This window comes from Mus caroli, chromosome 17 (genome assembly GCF_900094665.2).
Source record: "Mus caroli chromosome 17, CAROLI_EIJ_v1.1, whole genome shotgun sequence".
Lineage (NCBI taxonomy): Eukaryota > Metazoa > Chordata > Mammalia > Rodentia > Muridae > Mus > Mus caroli.
Genome location: NC_034586.1, coordinates 46,166,976 through 46,191,220, shown reverse-complemented (window position 1 = coordinate 46,191,220; position 24,245 = coordinate 46,166,976). Strand labels below are relative to the sequence as shown.

The window sequence follows — 24,245 nt, the reverse complement described above, 5'->3', positions numbered from 1 at the left end:
GGTCCTCAACGTTCAATGATGAAGTCTACTCCCAATTACCCACCCAACTCTCCTGCCGCCTATGGGCCAACCCCTCCAGTTAGTCTTGTGCACAATGTAAAACTCATAGTCCAGCCAACACATCCTGTCTCAGCAGCAGCAATTCCCCTCCCAGGATGGAAGTTTGTTCAGGGGTTGGAAGGACAACTCTCCAGGTGGGTGGATACAGGCATGGGCTCTCCCTATCCACTCCTATTGCCACCAACTGGGGAGCTCCAACAACCTCCCCTCCCCAGGACATCTGCCAACCTTCATGCCAAGGCTGCTCTCACCAGCTGCTGCAGAAGACAAGCAAGGTCTATATGTACAAAACTCTACAGTGTTCTTTTTACCAGCACCCTTTTATAAGAATATATTGTAATACTAAAAAAAAAAAAAAATATTAAATCCATCCCCACCCCTAGCCTGCCTAGAAACTTTTCTTCCCGTGTGGACTCAGGTTGTGGGTTGTGCTGGAATGGGCAGTGGTAGGCTGGAGCAAGCTCCTCCCAGTTCCATGAGTGCCAGCATACATTTTCTGGACACTTGCAAGCCATCTGAGGTTATGAGGCTTGAGTTGGAAACTGTGTGTCACGGGAACCTGTTCATCTTTTAAAGAGCCCATGGCTAAGCATCCATCACCATACATACCTCTGTACAGGGCAGAGGGCATCTCCTCCATCTGAGAGAAGCTGTCATGCCAGGCCACTGTTTGGGGTGCGTCAACTACGAGTCTCTGCTTCTCAAGTCTCAGCTCCAGGAGTCTCTGCTTCCCAAGCCTTAGCTCTGAGCACTTGTGATAGCTACAGCTGAGTCTGGGACTCCCATCTATCCAACTGCCTTAGGATGGTGCATTCTGGATTTACCTCTGGGTGCAGAGACTATGTCCTTTGGCCTTTCTAGGGTCCTTCTCCACCCCCTGCCCATCCTTTAGGGAGTGTTTTAGAATGTGGCTAATGGGTGCTCATGAGGTGGTCATGTGGTAACAGTGAGCACTTGGGTGCCTTCTTGACAAAGAGTCCTCAATCCTCACCTCCAAAGCTGGCACCGTGGTTTATTGGTATGCTGTGAGGGTAAAGGTCACCTTCAACGCCCCTTTCCCTGACACATGCCAGAGTAGAGAGGTGTGGGCAGACCACAGTGAACAGAACCAGGTGTGGGTAGATGCTGGCACAAGACCTTAGGGTTGTGGTCCACAAGTGTGCATCCTGTCGGAAGAGAGGGCCGGAGACGGGGGTGGGGGTCGGCGGTCTGTGATACATTCCTTAGGGAGTTTGTGCTTTTCCTTCCTCAAAGCGGGTTCCTCTGCTTAATGAGCCCTTATTCTCTCCCCGGGGAAGAGAAGAGAGGACCCTACATGAGAAGGGCTGCATAAAGCTGTCTGTCTGAAACAACCTGAGCAATATGACGTTTGTGTGTGTGTGTGTGTGTGTGTGTGTGTGTGTGTTTTGGGTATCCAGTATCGAAACTCCCATTGCCAGAGTCCTGGAAGGTGTCAAGGCCTCAGGTGTCTTCTGGTGACGACACCTCATAGGTTAGTGGTAAAGAGACAGGGTGATCCTAGGTCTAATCACTAGATTTGGAGGAATGTGACATCTTTTCCTCAGCCTGAATTGCATCCCCTTGGGAGACATGACTGGAGAGTGTGGCACTCTAAGCCCGATGGAAGTCTCCCCGCTGCCCTCCAGTCTTACTAATGAGCTTTACCTCTGTCACCACAATGTCCCTGCTGACTGCCTTGCACATGTCATACACCGTCAGGGCAGCCATGGCAGCCGAGGTCAGCGCCTCCATCTCTACCCCGGTGGGACCCCGGGCCCGGCAGGATGCCTGGATCAACACAGCGTGGCGTGTGCTGTCTAGCTCCAGGTGCACCTGCACATGGCTCAGGGCCACATGGTGGCAGAGGGGGATCAACTGACTGGTTAGCTTGGCTGCCTGGACTCCAGCCAGCTGGGCCACCACCAGAGCATCGCCCTTCTTCAGTTGGTTCTGCTGGACAAGCTTGAAGGCCACGGGTCCAAGAAGAACCATGGCAGAGGCCACAGCCACCCGCTCTGTCTCCGGCTTCCCACCCACATCTACCATAGATGCCCGCCCTGCTGAATCCACATGAGTTAGCTGATTTGAGGTCGGCCCTGGACCCGAGGGGGCATCAGGGGCCTGGGACCCTGTGCTAAGGCACTTTGAGTGAGTGTCAGGGTCTGGATAGGAGCTGTAGTGTCTCTGAGGGGAGCCAGACCCTAGGCACTGCTGAGACAGAGGAAGGGCCGTGGGGATGCAGTGTCTCTTCCACAAAGATGCCATCTGGTCAGAGAGACACTGTCTGGCACTTGGATTCCGAACACGGAGGGGATCCCAGGAGAAATTGCTCCAACGAGCTGGTGGGGAATCTTGAAGCATCAAAAGTACCCCTGAAAAGCAAGAAGGGAAGAGAAAAGAGACTAAGCCCCCAAAGCAGTCCTTTCTCCACCTCTTCTCCTGCCCTGCTCCTGCCCCGCCATGATTTCTTGTTCATACTGGGGGAAAAAGGAAGAACAAAGGCAGACAGAGAAGGAACTGAACAGAAGCCGCCCAATTTGGTTTGTGCTCCCCAGCATTGGTAGAACGAGATCACTTCTGGCTCCCTAAGATCAATTCCAGCTCCCTGTGCTTCTGAACTCTGTCCCAAAGCTTTCCTGTGGCATTCCTAAGGCCTGAAGGATCAAATAGCTTTGCTAGCCATTCATTTCCCTAAAACTAGCTAGGTCTCGCCCTGGATCACCCACCATGGATATATTCACTTTGATTCCTTTGATGGAGAAGCAACAGCGATCATGCCATTGACAGGTAGGACATCAAGCATTACAGTTCATCTACTTAAACGCTGCCAATCCCTACAAGGACATCAAGTCAGACTGGTTCCCAGATTCAAGGAACCTTGGGGATGCTGCAGACTGCTGTTTCCCAAAGAACAGATAGAAAGCTGATGTCCTCACCATGATCAGCAGCACACGGGAGTGGATACAACCACCATGGCCCTACCAACACAGAACCAAAAGGATCTCTAAGTGGTTCACAGGCTCATGGGGCGTCAGAGAGGCCCTGACCCAGGCAACTCTTGTTTTATGAAAACCAGGCCAATCTAGTCACTCCACACATTTCAGTTAAGCGAATCCGTGTGAGGTTAACGGCCTCCCTAATGTCTCCTTTTCTGGCATGCTCTGAGACTCGCCTGTCTGAGGGAGGGCCAGTAAGGTGCTCCCATTCCTGGCTGCGAAGATGCAGAAGCCTAGACTAAGACCCAGTGTTGGGGAGATAACGGGGAAGAGAGATGACTAAGATGCCTTCCCCAGGAGAATGCTTCTTTGTGTCCCATCCCTACTGCTCTGGGTGGTCGTGGTGCTGGGGTGGACATTGGGCCATCTCTGGCTCGTGGAATCTACTTTGTTCTGGGCCTCTGGGCTACTGGGGCCACTGTGCTCCAAGCTTCAGAGGAAGGAACCATTCCCTTCAGGTTTGCCTAGTGCTTTCTCCATCCCAATGTTCTAATTCAGAAGAGTGGGTGTGACCTAGGGGGTCAGGCTCATCTGGGACCATCTGGCACTGAGCAGAATAGCAGTGGCCTTCCTAGATCCTCAGGGACCAATTCAGTTTCTCAGGACAGGACACCACCCAGAGCTTTATGAAGTGAGGTCCTCACTTGAAGAAGCATCCTATAATTTATATATATTATATATAAATATATATAATATATATCACATATGTATACACACACACACACACACATATACATAGTGCATACAGTCCCTGGAGTTAAGGAACTGGCAAGTTCAAATCTTGCATATTCAGAGAGCTATCTCAATGTATGCCTGCTTGAGGCAACTGAGGGGCCACACACATGCACTAGCATTCCACGTGGCAGAGAAGGGACAGCTGTGTCCTGTTGAGAGATTCCATAGCTGAGGAGCTCTCTATTTGAACTAGGAGCTCCACTCTCCGGGAATAGCCAACTCAGTGAGCAGCAGGGATGTAGGAGCCCCTGCCTTGACTTCCAGAGAGGGGCTTTGCCATTCTATAGTCTAAAGGTGAGGGGGTTGCTATGGGCAGGGAACAGCAGACATGGAAAGTTTTGGAAAAGATAAAGGTAGGGATTTTTTTTAAAAAAGTAGACCATTAAGGGCAGAACAGGGATTGCCTCACAGAGGGAGTCTGTCCCCCACCCCACAGGATCCCCCCCAATGACAAGGGTGAACAGTTACGTACTGATAGGTCACCCACCGATGAGGATCATGGGCCGGTTCTTCATCTGGGCAATATTGAACATGCCTGGCATTAGGGAGGGATGGGCAGGGAGGGAAGCAAGGGAGGAGAGACAGGAGTGAATGGCATGGGTGGATGAATTTGCCCTAAACACCCTGTGCACAGCCACAGGCGTCCTGTCAAACCCCTCATGTACATTGCTGCAAGGCTACCCAGTCTCGAAATGCCCAGGGACCTGGTATTCCCTCTCTCCCAAAGACAATGCATGGGAATCCAGGGAGCCAGTGGTATCTCTCAACATGATAAAATACTCCTGGAGAATCTGGGGGTTCCCTGTGCTGCCAATGCTATGTCAATTTCCTCAAAGAATAACATCCATCACACCCTAAGTTCAAAGTTCCAACGGAAATGGGCAGAGGCCAGACCTACATTTAGAGTGGGTAGCCTTGGCCCAGCATTGTTCATCCTTCTACTCCTCCCTCCCCACTTCCTCCCACTGACCCAGCCCACTCCTGTCCAGCCCCTACCTGCATGCTGCCGCTTCTTCCTACCCACTGCGGCCCCAATGATTCTCAGCAGCTCCTCCTCAGAGGCCCCCGCCCGCAGGTGGTCCCGCAGTGACACCTCAGAGTTCCCGAAGAGGCAGACCTGTTGTGAATGAGAACAGCCACCTCATCCCAGAGCCTCTGCCTCCAGCTTCTAAGCTGCTAGCTCTACCCAGCTAACAGGCTGTGTTCATGCCTCCCACAGCAGGATCACACTAGAGACAGGATCCAGGGCCGTGAGAGACAGAAAACCCTGCATGGAGGGGCCAGAGAGGCTGGACAAGCAAGAGGCAAAATCATATTCCTTTAAGACTGTACAGTGTTCGTTGAGAATTTAAAAAGATACAAAGGGAGAACTAAGAAGCAGGGCTGCTGCTATCCTGAGATACCTGATGGGGATGGCAGCACCATGAGAGGGGACCCCAACCAAGAGGAGCTGAGCACCCTAGAGGTGGTACACACATCTTGTTTCCCATCAGCCCTTCCTGGTCCCATTCAGTATGGACACAAGTGCCTGCGCTGTCCCTGACTTGGTTGATGGTCCCCGCTTGGTAACTACACAGCTGAGTGATATTGAAGACAACAGGTTTGGGGTTTTGGTTTGTTTCTGAGGCAGAGACTCAGTCTTGAGCTCAGGCTATATAGTCCAAGATGGCCTGGGACTGACAGTGCCCTCTTCCATCTGACTCCCGAGTGCTGGGATCACAGGCGTGAGTCATCACACCTGGCCGGAGATGCCATCCTGTGGCCCCTCAGTCTTGCCTCAGTCATGGTGACGGGGATGGAAATAGGGATGGGGATATGATAGCTTAGAAAACCTACAGCGATGCTGCCACAGAGCCTTCTGTATGTCAGTTGTGCGCTGAGACACAGAAGAACGTTTGAAAAGACAGGGAGGGCAGAACTCTGAAGAAGTCAGGGCTCTCAGATAGAAGGCCCAGCTTCTCCAGTATCCTGGGCATCCCCCCTTCCTTCATCACAGGGCCCCGTTCCTCTCTGCCCTTCACTGACAATACTAGGTTGAGTCCTCCATAGACTTCTCCTGTGGGCTTCCTGTGCTGCCTTCTGCCTGGGAGTTCAGGAGGAAGGAAGAGAAGGCTCTGGCTTTCCCCTGTTCCCTCATCTCTGGCAGCAGCTGCTTCCTTCTACAGCTGAAACCCCAGCCCCCTTCCCTCAAGGCTTCAGCCTCACTGGACCCTGTGACACTGCTTCCTACATCTCCCACTGAGGTGGGGCCAGCTGTTGGCTGTTGCGCCTCAGAATCCCTCAATGTCCCTTAACCATAACTCTCTCTAAATAAGCGTTCCGTTTCTCTTTAGACACCTATTTTACATTTCCCATAGTGACCTCGATGGGATTGCAAGCATGCAGCCATGCTTGGCTTTCTGCATGGGAGCTGGAGGTCCAAACTTGGGTCCCCGTGATTGCACAGAGCTGTCTCCTCAGTACAACCTCACATCATCACCCTCACACACCTCTGTCTTCATCATTGCTCAATGGCCTTTTACTGAGCTTAAGTTTAAATCCAATGAAGATGAGGTCATGTCTCCCTCTTATTCAGAGACTTTACTTTGCTCCCTACAGTCAGAAACTGTTCTGAATCACAGCTCTCAACAGTGTGGACCTTCAGATCTGATATCAAGCAGTGTGAGTCCAGATCCCAACCTTTCCTCAAGGCCCATCATTCTCACTGGCCAGCACTGACACACATGGGACCTCTTTGAATTTGGCAATGAGTTCTTATGGCCTTAAGGAAATGGACCTTTCCATAGGCACAGGGCAGGACACAGAGCATGGCAATGAGCCAAGTGAGTATTGGGTGCTAGCTTCAGAAGTGAGCCCCTGGCTGAGAGGAAGAGGCTAACCATGATGACATAATGGTGGAATGTGAGAGAACTGGGTAGCGAGGAGTCCTTGGGGTAGGAGGGGTGGAACTGCTCACCTTGAGGTTCCCATCAGCTGTGATGCGCAACCGGTTGCAGGTCCCACAGAAATGCTCTGACATGGATGTGATGAAGCTGATCTGACCCTGGAAGCCAGGGATCTTAAAGGCCTAGGGGGAGAAGGGCAGTGGGAGGGTGAGGGTAGGCTATCCCTCACTCCCAAGATCCCACTGGCTGATGTCAGGACCCTGCTCTGCAGCTCTCTTTAGTGTGGTGGTTGACTCATGAGCCCCTGCCTCTGCCTGGCTTGCTCTGGAGAAAAGTTGCTATGGATGCAAGTATATGTGGATGGGAGGCCTAAAGAAGCCTGTGTGGAGGAGAGAGACAGGATTTACCTGCAGAAACCTGGCCTCTGATGTTGCTTAGTCTTACCCATCCCCATCTAGGCTGCTCTTTTAAGCAACCAGGGCATTGTTGAACACCCTGCTACACTCTGAGCTCACAGCAGCACCCCACCAACTCTGATGATGGCAAGACCATCCCCCAGGCCTACCCTCCTGTTCCCCAACCTTGGCAGTGCTCGAGTCCTCCTCCGGCAGCTTCTCCAGCCCTGGCCACCGCTGTCGGATGGTGTCCAGCATCTCCTTGTAGCTAACCATCTTCTTGAAGTTCCACTTGTTGCCTGTATTTAGTTGCAGGTGGCAGGGGGAGCTTTTGAACCAGAGATGAAAGGGACCCTGCCCAAGGATCAAATCACATCCAGACTTGACTCCAGAATGTTCCACACCATCCCTCCCAGCAGCCACCCGAGGTTTCAGCCGTACCAGGGACAGCCCTGAGGCCCAGCCACCCCTTCCCCCCCCCACCAAACCCCTTGTCACTCACCGTCAAACGGCATGTACTCAATGAAGCGCACGTCCAAGGGAAGGCCCTCTGTCAGGGCCACAAAGTCCAGCAGCTCGTCTTCATTCAGGCCTCGCATAACCACACAGTTCACCTGGCCAAGGAGAAATGCGTAGTGAGAGCTGTCTGCAGCATGCTCTCATGAGGGTGAGCTCAGGGGGCGGGGCACCTGGTCAGGACCCAGCCCTTGGCTCTTGACACCCAGTGTTCCAGAGGGGAAAGGCCACTGCTTTTTTTCTGCCCCCAACCGGGGAGAAGTGGGGATTAGGGGTAATTTGGCAGGAAGTAGTGGGAGATACATGGCCAGGTGTCACGGAACCAAGGTCAGGAAGGAAGGCAGGAGTCAGCAAGAGTGATAGGCCCTCACCTTCACAGGCTTGTAACCCAGCTCGATGGCTTTGTGGATACCTTCCATAACCTTGTGGAAGCCTGCGGAGAGGAAGGAGCAGAGATTCAGGGACTCCCCCCCCTTCTCCAGTGAATGGCCATGGTTACATGGAACAAGTTTCCTCCCATGAGTCAGACAGCAAGCATCTCAGGCTATGCAAGCCAAGAGGCAGCTCCCAGACTTGGTATATGAATGAGTCTTGTTTGTCCTAAATTCAGAGTATAGCAATACGATTTTTGTTTCTATTAACATTTATTTATTTATTTATTTTTGCGGGTATGTAGGCATGTGCACGTTCATGTATTTGTGGGGTGTATGTGTGCACAAGTGGAGGGTGTCTCTCTGCAACTGTCTCCCTCGATTTGTTCTTTCTTTATTTCATATTGCATATGTGGCTGTTTGGCCTGCATGTTTGTCTGCACCACCTGTCCTTGGTGCTCATGAAGGCCAGAAGAGGGTACTGGGTTCTTGGAATTATAGAATTACTTTATTCACTAACTCACCAGTCCAATGCACGGTTTTATTACATGGGACAGAGAAATGACTGTTTTCTTGGGGATACAGTTGTTTAATTGGGGTTCACCGGTCATGCTCTCAATAATTAATGATTATAAATGTTATCTGTAAAACACACTCCTGGCTCCATGGCCTGGATGTGGCCTATGGGCCACAGTTAGCTGACCCATGATCTGGCTGTCTGCCCAGCCTACACGGGGAAACTGAGGCCCTGCTGAGGTCATTACACACTACTTTGTAGGATGTAGGCACCTCTCTCACTGGCATGTTCTCAACAGCTGTTCCCTCAGAGGCAGAGAAAGGTCAGAGCACAAACTGGATGTCTGAGACCCTGATGTCGGCTGTGGGGTGGGGCTTGTACTAAGGAAGGACTCAGGAGAGGAGGGAATGATGCAGAGATGGGGCAGTCTGAAGCGTCCCTTTCACTTCCCACTTCCCAGAACTCTTGCTCTCTGTTCATAGCCCTCTCAGAGGGAGTGCCTTAGAGCCAAGCTCTCTGTGCCCTAGGCCAGCAAAATCCTGTCCTCACATGCTCTGTATTGCATGTGGTAGGAACCTCCCTCCCTCTGAGCTTTCTCCCTCCCAACAGCACTCCAGTGGATACCGAGACATCGGCAGAGGATGTTCGACATGGTTTTACGTTTCGTTCCAGCAGCCAAGGCATGAGAACCTGAGGTTGATCCCCAGGATGTGTCAAGAGCTGGATGTGATGGCGTGTTTGTAATTCCAACCCCGGGAGGTGGAGAGGCAAAGTCAGGGCTCCCTGGCCAACCAAGGTAATCTATCTCAGTATATCCCAGATCCCAGCAAGAGATTCTATCTCAGAAGATTCCCCATGGACAACTCATGAGGAACGACAGCCGAGGTTGTCCTTTGGCCTCCACCTGCACAGGCACCGGCAAATGCATAAACACAAACCTGTCCCCCAGCCCAAAATAAAATATATAAATATATAAATTCATAAAAAACTGTATTGAGGAACAAGCGAGGGGGTACGGCTGGTACTGACACTGGTCAAAAGAAGATGATGGACAGCCGCCTTTCCTAGCCTTGCTCCCACCTTCCAGAGCCCTCAGTGATGGACAGCCAACACCCCCAAATTCAAAAAGTAGAGTGCCCGTGGGTAAGAGAAGCCAGACTCTGACTTAAGGAGACTAGAGCACCAGGCTGGTTCTATCTGCCATCACAGGGTCCCTGAAGCTACCACATGGGAGACACGTGTGAGAATATTTGAAGCAGAGTGAGAGGAATTGAGGCTTATGTCTAGATGGCACAGGAACCCAGTGTGCTCTGGGCCTGACAGCTCAGGGTGATCATTTCCACATCAGCTGCCTCACCTGTCTCCAGGCACACAACTTGGCCTTGGTATTTATTCCTTACTGAGCACACATCCATAATCCAGACACCAGGAGGAAGTGACACCCCCCAGAGCACCCCTCCTCCCACTCCCCCACAGAAACACACAGAGCCCTGTCAGATCCTTGGGGAGAACCACACCTCAGCCTGCCTGCGATCACCTTTTCTGCGGACGATGAACTCAAACTTGGCGGGAACCAGAGTGTCCAGGCTGACGTTAACAGCATTGAGCCCTGCCTGCTGAAGTCGGGGCAGCAGCCGGGCTAGGTTGATGCCGTTGGTGGTGAGGCCGATGGTTCTCAGCCCTTCCAGCCCATGAAGTCTGGCTGGAGAGATAAGAGGATTGCATTAGGCTGTTTGCCCTGGGAGAAGAACAGGAGGGCAAAACTACTCCACGCGGACCTCCTGCAAACCAGGCTGGGCTTCGTAAGGAGAGTGGAAATAAAAGCCAGGCTAAGAGAGAGCCTGGGGAGATGGCTCAGCTCGGAGACCACTTGTTTCTCTTGCAGAAAAGCCAGGTTCAGTTCCCAGCACACACAGGGCAACTCTAGATCTGGGGATGGGGAGTGGGAGGTGATGCATTCTTTTGGCCTCACCAGGAACCAGGCACACATGTGGCACGCGCACATGCACACGCACATGCACACACACACACATACACACACACAAACACATATGCAGACACTCATATAAATAAAAACCAGGATAAAGATAACCATCAGCTGAAGGGCTGGGTGCTTGCCCTGGGCTGGGTGCTCTGGTAAGGAGGTTAGCTCAGTAAAGCCAAGAAGAACAGGGACTGCTCCTCATTTAGTAGACAAGGAAGGAAAGAAGCCTCAAGAGATTAAGGGAGTTCTTAAATTTCAAAGTTAATAAGCACAGTTGAGGGGCTGAAGACAGAAGTCCAGGGCTTGATGATAGGGGTCTTCTTCAATCACCCTCCACTTGGTTCTTTGAATGAGGACATCTCTCTGAACCTGGACGTCACTGGCTTGGTTGGACTGGCTGGGCAGCAAGCCCCACAGATCCTCCTGTCCCTGCCCCTACTCAGCAGCACCGCTATAACCTGAGCATATTCCACCATACTTGTTTTTTTCCATGGGTGATGGGGTATGTATGAACTCGGGTTCTCATGCTCACACAGTAGGCATTTTACTGACTCAACCATCTTCCCAGCTCTCGGAGCAAAAGGAATCTTAGAGAACGCAAAAGAACAGAGGAAAGGAAACTGTGAGGCTGGAAATGCCCTTTCTGGTCACTCAGATCCAATACTGTCTGGGAAAGATGCACCGTGAGCTATGGTCTGATGTTCAGCGTCTCGGAAAGGCCTGTTGGTAAAGGATTGGTCCAGGAGTGGTGCTATGGGGAGGTAGTGGAGCTGGACAAGAGGTGGAATCTAATAAGAGGTCCTTAGGCCATGGCCAGGGGAGGGGGTGGTTAAGAACAGACTAGAGCTCTGAGAATCCTCTCTCTGAATCCTGGCTCAAGACAGACTGAGATACACACTCCAGCCTTCACCACAGTCAGAATCCATGAAGCCCACCTGACCCTGAGTATCCAAAGAGACCGTTCTCTCTATAAAATCCATTGCTAAAGGTATTTCATTATAGTTAGTAATATAGTGTCAAATGTTCAGGGTGGATATTTTCAATCAATGACTAGCTTGCAGTTGGATTTTAAAAAGTTAACTAGAACTATATTTTTCTATAATAAACAAGTTTTCTTTGACAAGGTAGGTGTCCTAGTTAGGGCTACTGTTGCTGTGACGAAACATTATGACCAAAAGCAACTTGTAGAAGGAGGGGTTTATTTCACTCACAGTTCTATATGACAGTTCATCATCAAAAGCAACAAGAGCAGGAACTCAGGGTAGTGTCTTAGTCAGGGTTTCTATTCCTGCACAAACATCATGACCAAGAAGCAAGTTGGGGAGGAAAGGGTTTATTCGGCTTACACTTCCATACTGCTGTTCATCACCAAGGAAGTCAGGATTGGAACTCAAGCAGGAGCTGATGCAGAGGCCATGGAGGGATGTTCTTTACTGGCTTGCTTCCCCTGGCTTGCTCAGCCTGCTCTCTTATAGAACCCAAGACTACCAGCCCAGAGACGGTCCCACCCACAAGGGGCCTTTCTACCTTGATCACTAATTGAGAAAATGCCTTACAGCTGGATCTCATGGAGGCATTTCCTCAACTGAAGCTCCTTTCTCTGTGATAACTCCAGCTGTGTCAAGTTGACACACAAACCCAGCCAGGACAGGGTAGGAACCTGGATGCAGGAGCTGATGCAGAGGCCATGGAAGGATGTTGCTTACTGCATGCTCTTCATGGCTTGCTCAGCCTGCTTTCTTATAGGACCACCAGCCCTGGGATGGCCCCACCCACCATGGGCTGGGCCCTCCTACCTCAATCACTAATAAACATAATGCCCTAAGACTTGTCTATTGGTCAGTCTTATAGACGTAATTCCTTGACTGGTGTTACCTCTTCCCAGAAGACATAGCTTGTGTCAAGGTGACAGAAACAAAGAAACAGAAAACCCCAAACAAGACCACAAAACAAAACCTTATCCGCACAATGATACTTATAATAGATAAAAATAATAAAAACACTAACGGTATGAAATAAAATTCCAGGAGAAAGAGGCTTCGCCTCTCAAGCCTGCATTATGACACCTGGGTGGGGTTCAAGGGCAGAACTGGCTCAAGTTTCAAAGTCAGTGAAAAGAAAGCAGTGATTATCAGAGTACAGCACATTTCACTTCAGAAGTAAACACACCCATTCTTCATAAGACACTACACAGCAATAGACTAACTCAGGCTTTCCCAAGCTCCTGTAAACTAGCTGAGCTCACCTGCAAAGGCTGCATCTTTAATCTGCCCAGAGAAATCCTGAAAGTGATTAACCGTAAAGACAGTCGAGAGGGATATGGGTGGACACAGAAGGAGAAGTCAGAAGAAAATCAAGTGGCTCTCCCAAGAGAAAAGGAGGAAGAAATCTGAAACCAAAGGGCAGTTTAAGCTAGCTGATGGTGCCTACACTAGAGGATCAGAAGTTCAAGGCCATCCTAGGTTACATGGGAGTTTGAGGCCAACAGGGGCTAAGGAGAGTTTGTCTAAAACAAGAAAATTATACACCACACACACATATGTATAAAAGCATACATACATATATACACACATATATGTACATTATAATATACATATATGCATATGTGTGTATCTTAAAGTGACAATATCGGCCATAATGAGGCAAGTGTATGACATTTTTAACATACACATATATATATTAAATTGGCAAAGAGATGGGGTAATACCCAATGATAGAGATCATAAAGAGAAAAACGGTAATGGAAAGAACAAAGTATTAAACAAATAATGGGCTTTTCTCAGAAGTTTACCTGAGCTTCTGAGAAGTGATTTTTTATGAACGGGAAATTATACTGAATGCCAAGAGGATGCACAAGGAAGAGTCTGTTCAAGGTCTATGCAGTACTTTCTTAAAACTCAAGGAAACCGGATACAAAGGGAACATTAGGAACGTTCAGAGAAAAAGATGGGTTACCTCAAAGAAGCAAGGACTGAACAAAGTTGGACCAAACTCTTCACCATCAGCAGGACAACAAAGCCACCAAGAGACAGATTTGGCAATGTCCTTCTTAACACTGCAGGGAAGATCCTCAGAGTCACATGCTGTGTGTAGGGTTTGGAAAGACACACTGCTCTTCCGGAGGACTAGAGTCCAGTTCCCAGTACCCACAGAAGGTGGCTCACCACCCTGTAACTCCAGCTCAGGGGATCTGATGCCCTCTTCTGGTCTCCTTGGACACAGCACTTGTGTGCACACCCCCCCCCCCATACCCCCTAGATACAGAGTAAAAACCAATTTAAAACGAAACTTAAAAACAAAAACAAAAACAGTGACAGCCCATATTTAGTTCACAGTCGGCACCTTGCCAAGTCTGAGGGAAGAGGCTCTGGGAGGAACACAAAGAGGCAGAGTGGCCAAGGCCTTGCTGAGTTGACCAAATTTGGGCAGGGACATGACAGAGGGCAAGTTATAAGGTCCTGTCGAAGGGAATGCTATGGCCAGAGAGGAAGGAAGGGGCAGAGAAGTGGCTAGCAGGAGCCTGGCCACAGGGCCTCCTGTGAGGACTCTGAACTCAATGTCATAGCAAGCCACTGTGACTTGGCCTCCAGTAGCTGAGACGCTGGAAGAGGTGACGCTCTCCTAGCCAGCATCCCTCACCAGAACAAGAATGAGTAGTAGCTCTCTTAGAAGGTGTTCCGGGGCTCAATGTGTGCATGAGTGGCAGCTGTCAGATAAGCAGGAGTTAGCAGTGGAGTCCTGCTAGATGAGACAGGAGACAAGAACAGGAAATGGCACGTGACCAACTCACCCACGATGTCCACCACATCCGGTCGGATGAGAGGCTCCCCACCAGTGAGACGGATCTTGTCCACACCTTCCTTCACAAAGAGGCGGGCAAGGGTCAGGATCTCCTCTGTGGTCAGTAGGTCAGCTTTGGGGGTCAGGGACACACCCTCCTCGGGCATGCAATACTGGCCTGAGAAAAGAAAGGGGATGAAGAGGTAGGAGACAGGTGTGACAGGCAGGTGTCCTGCTCCTCTACAGACTGACAGTTGTCCTGAACCCCATCTGAATGGTACAAAGGCATTTCTCATCTCCCTGTAATCTGGCCTTATGTCCCTCAATAATGGAGCTGAGGGCTTGGGTTAAAGAAGATAAATTAGGCCAAAGCAGAGCCTCTCAGAGCAGGGGAATGCCTGTGTCACTGGTTGCTTTAATCTGAGGGCACTCAGGCAGACCAACCTAGAAAGGCCAGGGCCTTGTCCCATGTCTGACAGCACAGTCCATTCTCAGCCAGTCTAGTTGTGGCAATGTAGGCTTTTCTGTGAAAGCCATAAGATGAAGAAAATGATTTGGCTTGCTGAAAGCCACTGTCCTGTTACCACAGTGTCCCCGGGTCTATCCTATGCACAGATTTGCATCAGCTTGAAAAACCTAGGGGCTCTTTGCCTAGATGAAGGAGCAGAGTGGAATAAAGACGAGAGGCATGGGGTTGGGGGTAGAGGACACCATTTCCTCCCATCACTCTCCACCTTTACCAAGAGTCAGGCTGGTCTGCTAGACTCACAGGCATGTCTACCCCTGTCAATGGGTCATCTGTGGCCCCAGGCAGCTATCAGCACAGCCCAACACAAAATCACAAAGAAAACATGATGAGGCATTTTGCAATTCTGTGTGTGCTCATGTGCAGATGTATAGGCCAAAGTTCAACCTGGGGTCTCTTCCTCAGTCACTCCCCCATCTTATTTTTTGGAGACAAGGTCTTACTTTTATCAGGCATGTGCAGACTCAGCTAGGATCATCAGCTAATGAAGGGGTCCATCTACCTGCCTTCCCAGCACTGCGATTTTTAGAGAGCACCCTATGCATGCCCTGCCTTTTTTTAAAAAAAATTTTAACATGGATTCTGAAAGTTGAAATCAGGGTCTCATACTTACATGGTACGCTCTACCAACCCAACCACTTCCTGACCCCCTGCAATTTGTGTGTGTGTGTGTGTGTGTGTGTTTGTTTATTTCTTTGGACCCCAGCTACCAGGTTCTCAGTGTGAATTCTGAAGACATCAACATCGTGTAACACTATCGGCAGACTAGAAATGCCTATCTGAGTCACAGTGTCAAATACTCACACAGAATGCACACCTGGACTCTCAGGATGGAAGAGACGGTGAGAACCAGAAAGCACATGTGTGGTACATTCTGTTTGGGTAAACACTTACCGAAGACACATGCGCTTACTTACTCAATACGTATGAAATATAGTGGAGGGGGGCAGGAGGGGTGCAGAGGGGAGGGAGCAGGTGAGGATAACAGGGAAGGAAGTGGACCCACACTGTAAATCTCCAGCATCCCTGGGATCGCACAGTGAGTTGTGTGTGCCGGTATGGCTGGTGCTAGCCCAACACAGAACAGGAGCACCTCATGGTCATGGCCATGACTATATTTACAGCTCCTCTGCAATGCCATACTTCCCCAACCCGACACCCACACCCTTGGCCATGTCCTGGACTTGGGAAAGAACCCTGAAGAGGAAGCATGGCCCCAGACCTACTCTTTACCCCAAACCTGATCACAATTTCCAAATCGAATCTCAAGGAGACCCCTAGCTTCCATAACCTGAAAGCTAACTTCAGCCTTGTGTAGCCACTCCAGGCTGACCAGCCTGTCAGTGAGGTGAGATGAGTGGGAAGGAGGAAAGGGCTGACTGGGAGTGACTGCAGGTGTCACTCTGGCAGAGGGACAGTGGCCTGGGGATGCCCAGGGGGAGACTCACATCGGAGGTTGCACTTCTCTGTGAGAGAGATCCGCAGGTAACTGTGCTGCCGGCCAAAGCTGTCCGTGAGGAAGGCAGAGAAGGGAGCCGCATGCTCCTGGAGGAACTGGAGCCTCAGGGACAGCCCCTGCAAGGACAGGGACGTGGAGCATGAGCCCTTGCTACCGACTCTGGGAGACTGGCAAAATGGCCCCGGTGTGGCAAGCTGGGGTAGCGCATACATGAGCTGCCTTACATCTTCCTTACATCCCAGCACCTCCAGCCCTTCCAGTTAGCCACAGTAAGGGGTACTGCTCCTCTCCCTGACTGAAGGAAAGTTCTACCCACCAAGACTGCAGACAACTTCACTACAGAATTTAGCATAAGCCAGGTGTGTTCAAGCTGGGTGTAAGTGCATGGGAATTCTAGATTTTTCTTTATGCAGCTCCTATATTTTGCATTCCTTACCTAGTGCCAAAAGGAAGGATTAGCCAGCCATTGTGTGGCCTAGGGGAAGACTGGTGTAGACTTCAAGAGCTGAGCTACCTAGGAGACAGGTTTGGGGCAGAATGACACCTTCTTGTCCATCAACAGCTAGAGGGAATCCAGCCATGAGTGAGTGAATCACTCCAGGTCCCAGTTCTTCATGGCCGAGAGGTGTTCCTCCCTCTAATTTAACATGCAGTTGTGCAAAGATGGGGAGGAGCCAAAATAAACCCAGGAATTGGGAGTGAAAGGATCAAGAAGCATGACTCAGCAGAAACCCCAGAGCAAGTCTGGCCAAGGAGTAATTAAGGGGCTGGCCAATTGCCCAACCCTCCAACACACACACCCTTCCCTCCCAGCTGGCCAAGCACATTTATCATGATACAGGAAGCCCCACCCCTGACTCATTCCCCTCCCCCCCATCTTAAGACCTACTTCCACCCCACCCCACTTCCTACAGTCTCCTGGAGGTGGTGGGACCCCCCTCTCCCATCCCATCCAAGGATGCTGACCACAGTGTGTCAGAGCACTGTGTAACATCTAGGTCTGTGCAGAATCACTTCCAGGCTAGTCTCTGCCAAATGGCTTAACCCTGTACCAGGTTCTCAATGCTGGCTCATGTTTACCACAGAGCTTCCAGGACAGCTGGTGAGTCTTACCAGCACAAGTTGACTTCCTCTGAGTGCCTGTACTCTGTACTGTGCAGGCAGGGCTGAGAAACCTTTTAAGCCAGGAGCAGTCCTGGTTGAGTGCAGACTTTGAAATCTGGTACTCGCTATGGACCAAGGGCCTGGATCCTTTTAAGTTCCAGGCATGCCCTTGGCTTTGGCTGTTGCAACAGGATGCTGACATCTACAAAGTTAATCTGCCCAAGAACCACACAACTGTTTTGCAAACAAAACAACAACAAACCCAAACAAAAAAACACCCACCTACCCACCCACTCAACCACCCATCATTTTATAAGTTATGACTCTGTGTTGGGCCCCATTCAAAGCTATCTTCGGATACAGATGGCTTGTAGGTAGTGCCTGAAGGATGGGGACATTCTAGAGAGACAATGTGTTCCTCCCTGTCTATCTGGATTTCTGAAAAGAGGTTCCCCCAGGGAGCTGGAATTTTCCCCAGGAGTCTCAAGCTAAGAGAAGGAAAAGAAGGTCATATTGAATAAAACTACATTTTTCTGTTTTTTCATTATTAATTTGAATCATTTGGCTTCTTTCTTTCTTTTTTCTTTTTCTTTTTGGTTTTTAAGAGACACTGGCTGTAGCACTGGCTGTCCTGGATCTCACTCTGTAGACCAGGCTGGCCTTGAACTCAGAAATCCACCCGCCTCTGCCTCCCAAGTGCTGGGATTAAAGTCATGCGCTGCCACTGCCCAGCCTCATTTGGCTTCTTGAGGATGGTGGCCAAGCCTGGCTTGCTCCAGCTGGGCACGGGCTCTGACATGATGCGCCTGCTTAGCTTGTTCTTCTGCAAAGTGGAAACAAGCCCATCTAATTCAACTGGAGGTCCCTTACAAACTATCAGTAAGTGACTGCCATCTGGGCTGGTTAACATCATCAAGTTGCCCCTCTAGGTATGCAAGAGATTATCTAGATTAGATTAACCGAGGTGGGGATTCAAATGCCTGCTTTGCAGGGATCTGCGTTCAATAACCAGAACCCATGCTTATAAAGCTAGGGAGAGAGGCACGGGCGGATCCCTGATGCTCACTGGCCAGCCATCCTAGCCAAACTGCCAAGCCCTTGTTACCAATAAAAGACCTTGTCTCAAAAGCAAAGTGGATGTCACCTGAGGAGTGAGACCTGAGATTGTCTTCTGGCTTTCAAAGACATGGGCACATGCACTTGAACATACATACCACACACACACACACACACACACACACACACACACACCTCAAACTATTTAGCAAACACTGTCCCAAGCTTTGTTAAATGGCTTTCTCCCCAGTTACCTAAGAGTGGGGGGTCTTTGCATCTCCGGTTCCTGACCAGCATAGTCCACTCCCCTGAGACATGGATTTCAAGGAACTGAGTAAGTCGAAAGCAAAAAGGAAAGTCTTTCCCAGTGCCATCCTCCTTGCTGCTCCCCCAGCACCATTCTCCCTGCTCCCCCCAGCACCATACTCCCTACTCCCCCAACACTGTCCTCCCTGCTCCCCCCAGCACCATTCTCCCTACTCCCAACATTGTCCTCCCTGCTCCCTCCAGCTGTCCTCCCTGCTCCCCCCCCAGCACTGTCCTCCCTACTCCCAACACTGTTCTCCCTGCTCTCCTTCCAGAACCACTCCCGTGATTTCTCCTGCACCAATTCCTGTCTTCAACACCCACCTGCCAGCTTTTGCTCTTTTCTAGAACTCTGAATAGCTAGGTGACTTTGTCTTGGCCTGAGTCACCTAGAGTCCTTTAACCCCACCACAGGCAGTGGGTTCAGGCCTCCGCCCAGAACTCTTTTCTGCCCCCCAGAAAGTCAGAGTAGAGTTCCAGAGAAGGAAAGGGTTTGCCGGAACTAAATGTTCAGGAAGCTGTCTGTTGTACCTCGGCCAAGACGGCCGCTCCTCTCCATTCCCCTTAGGCGCCTGTGGAAGCTGTCCACCCGTCCTTAGACTGCCCCAAGACCCCCTTTCCACTCTGCACAGCCAGCTCCCACCTAACATTCACTTCTCTTTCACACCCACACCGTGACACGCAGGAAGCCCAGTGAGCATCCATCATGGCTCCCCACCTCAGCCCACCAGAGCACTGTGAAGGGCAGAGGGTCCCTGGAGGAAAGGAAGGCAGGGCGAGGGTGGCGGATTTTGCACCTCTGCTCCTGCCCACTGGCAGTTCTATAAAGGAGCTGAATACCTCATTTCACCTCACCTCTAAGATGCTCTTACAGATCTCATGCCCTATGCCCCTGTACAAGGTGAGTCAGTTTAAGCCTCTGGATTTATAGACAGAAAGCAAGGGAAAGTGAGTGCACAGACTAGAAGCCAGGTAAACTTAGAGGCCAACGAAAGATAAGATCACAGGTCTCCTTAGGCCTTGCTCTGTCTACTGCTCCACCTGACTCATTAGATGTGCTTCAAGCAGCCAAGAGACATTTGCTGGCTTGGCTGGCTGCATGCACTGAGGGAAACACCGGAGGAAATACTTAGAAAGGCGGAGGGAGACCTAGCATCCAGGAACTGTCAATTAGAGGAAGACGGTCCCAAGTGAGATACGCAGAACGCAATGTCTGAGGTGCCACTGACAGAATGACTGCTTGCCCTGGTAGGATGTGCCCAACAGGACCTAATACAGCACCCCAGGGGAGAGGCTAGCACAGGTGGTTCTGTTTAAGGTCCTGCCTTGCTGTGCCCCAAGAGAGAGTGTGAAGCCAAGGGGCCATCAGCTAGTCACATTGCACAGGCCTCCTCACAAAAAGCACAAAATCCATGACGAGGAAGAAAAAATTCTTTTTTGCTAGTATCGGTTTTTAAGAGCTCCCACAGTGGCCTTGGCTATCCTAGCGCTTTCACTCAAGTACAAAGTTCAAGGGTTTAGAGAGCCCTGTAACAACAAGCCTGCTTTATCTGAGGATCTCAGAGAGGCAAGTCTGAGGAAGTGAACGCTCTGACATAAGCCTGCCTATGTCTTGAGCAAGATGGGAGAGGCAAATATTGTGAAATTCAGAGTCCTGGGACCTCACGCTCAGTCCTGGAAGACAGAAGTGGATGGATGGAAACGAAATAGAACAGTTTCTCGGGTTTCCCTAACCATTTAGATAAAACAACAAACTTAAGACCTACTGTCACTGGAAACACTCAGAGAAGTTCGATACACGACCCTGCCCCTCACTATGAAGACAGGCAGAAACTCCTTAACATGGAGCCTGGTCTTGCTCTGTTTCTCATCAAATGAGGCCACCCCATCCCAAGAGAAACAAGATAGGTCATGGAACCCTGCCACAACAAAGTGACAACCGGCTGTGCCGGACACCTGGCTAGCAATATTTTTAGACCTTGTCAAAGAAGCAGTTGTCCGGGGGACACCTGACTGCACTGGCACCCTCCTCCCCGGAGGTGAGGAATAATGTTTAATAGACTGGGTGGAAGCGAAAGCTAGAACAGCTCACTGGAACCTAACACTCACTCCTTAATAGCACCCCCTTTTCCTGCTGCAGCACAGCTACCTGTTATTAGGTGGTCCTCCGGGGAAGGGGGGTGCAGGGGAAACAGGAGTCCTTCTCGCTAGGCAGGAGTGAACTCAAGCGACCCAGCAGTGAGTGCCCAGGGTCCTCCCCAAAAGAAGCCTCCAGGACAGAGAGTGCATTCTGAAGATAAGGGTGGCATGCTTGGGTGGCCCTCCAGGTAGGTGTGTGCAGGCGGGCTGGGTGGGCTCACCTCCCTGGTAGGTCTCGAGGGCTCCCCGGGGCGGGGCTGCGTCACAGGAGCCCCCGAGCTGCAACCCCGGGCATTGGACCTCAGGAGCTGCCGCACTATTCCGGACGCAGGCCGCGCCGCCATGAAGTCAGCAAAGGAAGTACCCGGTCTGAAGTGGGCCTCCAGAACACTCTAGCCCGGGACCTGGAACAGGGTCATTTCGGAGGGGCGGAGCAGAGGGCGGCGCCCAAGTAGCCAATCAGCGAGGGTGCCTCTCCGCATGGCCCTCTGGAAGTTGTAGTCCACGCGTTCCGCCCCCTTCCAGGACCGAAGCGTGTTCTTGTGCAGAAATGCCAAGTCTGGGAGAGCTATGCTCTTTTCCTTCACCTTTGCTTGGTCTTGGATTTAAGCTGTCTTTAGATGCAGAATTTAAAGGGGGTGACATGAAAACTTCTAGGCAAGTTATACTTACTTTTTTTTTTTTTCTTTTCGTTAGACAGGGGAGTTGAGACCCTTACACAGTGTCTCAAAGGTATAACCCTGGCTGCCCTGGAACTCGCTTTGTAGACCAGGATGGCTTCAAATTTACAGATAGCCTTCTGCATCTGCTTCCTGAGTGCTGGGATTACAGCCCTTCAACTCTGACTCCAATGAAAATAATATTTTCTTTTTTCACTCTTTAAATTATTTTTTTTTAACGTGTGAGAGTTTGCCTGCGCACCCGTAAGTGCACCATGGCGCAGTTGGTGGCCATAGACACCAGCAGGGGGCGTCGGATCCCTTGGAACCTGAGTTACAGATGGTTGTAGGATGCCATATGGGTGATGGTCCTCTGGAAGAGCCGTCAGGTCTCTTAACCACTGAGCCATCTTTCTAGTCCCTTAACTTATTTTTTAAGTTAGCATACAAAATAGCATGCTACTTTATGACATAGTCTTAAATCAAGTAATATCTCAATACATAAAAATCTACTTGGGTGCGCCAGTAAAATACCAATATTCTATTTAAAAACATCAACTTTACTAATTCCCTTCACTTTACCCTACACCAGACTCTGCTTGTAGCTCGGCTCCCTTCTTATGGACACTCTGGTTGTGTCTCCCATACATCAATAGTCTTTGTTTCTCCATTTAAAAACAGATTTCTGAAAGGAAGACACAAAAGAATGGGTGACCCTCGAATTGCTCCCTACACACAGAACTCTGAGCTAACCATCACTCCCATGACCCTGGTGTGGACAGAAAGTTCGTGTAGCAATTAAAGAAAAAAGTCTCAGAGAGTGGAGGCAATTTTTTCCAGAGCTCTGTAGCTGATTAAACTGTCCAAACCTTGTAGAAGTTAGGCCTGGTTCTTTCTCCCAGTTCCATGCTCCCAGAAAGAAGACTCAGATTGGAAATATATTTACAACTACATTGGCCATATAGTTAGGCTCTTCTCTGACTAGAATCATAACTTACATCTTATCTTGTTCTACATTCTGGCCCGTGACTGGTTACCTGTGCTCAGGTACCATGAAGCCACGACCGGTATAGAGCGTGTGTGAGCTGTAGTTGGAAGAGGAAGTATGGCGCACAATCCAGAAGAACTGACAGTTCCTCGGTGAGGGAAGAATAAGAGGACATCGTTGATTTTTTACAAATACAGGCTGGTTATTGTAAAAGCAGGGATGGTTTTGTCTGTATAGCCAGATAAGCCTTCTCCAGATTGTTTTGTACGGTCTCAACTTTGAGTAGCATTATGGGGGGAAAAATGTATCAGCTTGAATTGGAATGGATTTGGTGGGGCATGTCTGTCATGATCTGCAAGAGGCCTGGGGATCCCCTGAGATTGGCTGACATGCTGCCCACCACTACGGCTATCTCTGCCTGCATTTGTCAGCAGAACTGGGGGGTGGAAAGCAGGAAAACAAAAACCCATTTCTTTGCAGGTGGAAGGCCTGAAAAGCTTTCAAGAGAGCATCAAACCCAGGAGAAAAAGCTTGTTGACATGATAGACTTGAACCAGGAACAAGAATGCGGAGGCAGATGCCTCAGGGGGGCTGCAAGGCTCAAAATAAATTCTGTGTCCGCATCTTCTCAGAGAAGAGAGAACCGAGTATCCATACAGAAAGAGAGCACTCATATTAGTACCCAGAGAACCACCCGCTATAGGAAACTTTCACATACACTGCCATGGAACCTGTGAGACCATCTGTTGTCTGGGGGAGGGGGGACCTTAGGTTTATTGTAGACACTCCCATCTCATGCAGAATCAGCCACGGAGGTCTCAGATGTGTATGCCAATCCTGGCGTTTTGAGAATTCCTTCCCTAGGGAGACTCCAAGTCTATTTACTACCCTCCTAAGGTTTGTCCTTCTATTGGCAAACCAAGTCAGAGCCTATCAAAATTCAACCCAGCAAAAAAACAAGTTTGTCAGGCTTGCTTTACTTAGAGAGTATGGATGAGGGGTCTCTCTACAGAGCAGCAGCACCAGAAAGTCTGTGTCTGGCAGAAATGATGGCTTCCCCGTCGCTGTGTAGAAGGAGCCCCCTTCCCCTAACCTTTCCCAGATTGCATACTCTAGCATCCCCTAGATGCCCCTGAGCTACAAGTTCAAACAGAATGGTATGAAAATACCCAGGAGGGAAAGGTGGAAATTCAGTGAGGGTTCTATGGTCCTTCCTGCTTCCTTCTTCAGAATGAATGGCAGTAGTCTCCAGGCTTGGCGGTAATGGACTCTTGCAATCAGGCACACTTGATCTAATGAAGATGGCAGCTGTTTGGCTCAGGGGAGCAAGCTCTACAACTCCTGGTCCCAGATCCATGCAGAGTTGATGCTGGAAATCATCTCTATGTCTTCACAAAAATGGAAGATGAACACAGTGTGCAAATTCCCACGAGCAGTTACGTCTATTTCTTTAAAGATGTTGCCATCACATTACACGGAGACACCCATAGACACCTGTCTTAGGGGGCTTGGGGGTGTCCTGTCCTCCACTCACTTTACCCTTCCTTGATGTTTATTCTACCTGAATTTCCCTGTTCCCTCACTAAGAGGTCAACTCATGGATTCTCCAATCTGCTTGCAGGCTTCTGCTTGGATCCCATGAGTGGAAGGCACACTCAGGGACGCAGAGTTGGTGGGAGGGACAAATGGTCACATGCATATCTCCCTGACTTTACTTTCTGACCACCAAGCAGGAAGGCAAAGGATGGCAAGCGTATGGGATAATTCTA

General features: G+C 50.1%; 1 protein-coding gene across 2 annotated transcripts; it reads right to left on the bottom strand.

Moving 5' to 3' along the window:
* Positions 1-1,047: 1,047 nt before the first annotated feature.
* Positions 1,048-21,251, bottom strand: Mocs1 (molybdenum cofactor synthesis 1). Of its 2 annotated transcripts, none has more exons than XM_021149203.1 (11): positions 21,051-21,251; positions 16,214-16,340; positions 14,250-14,417; positions 10,013-10,177; positions 7,959-8,020; positions 7,574-7,685; positions 7,258-7,370; positions 6,748-6,858; positions 4,788-4,908; positions 4,264-4,326; positions 1,048-2,432 (listed from the first exon to the last, which is right to left on the bottom strand). In XM_021149203.1, the coding sequence occupies exons 1-10, from the start codon at positions 21,171-21,173 to the stop codon at positions 4,271-4,273; spliced, it is 1,158 nt and encodes a 385-aa protein (XP_021004862.1). In that variant the 5' UTR covers positions 21,174-21,251; the 3' UTR covers positions 1,048-2,432; positions 4,264-4,270. The 2 variants fall into 2 exon arrangements, with proteins under 2 accessions (XP_021004862.1, XP_021004861.1); XM_021149202.1 differs by having other exon boundaries at positions 4,279-4,326.
* Between the last annotated feature and the right edge of the window lie 2,994 nt (positions 21,252-24,245).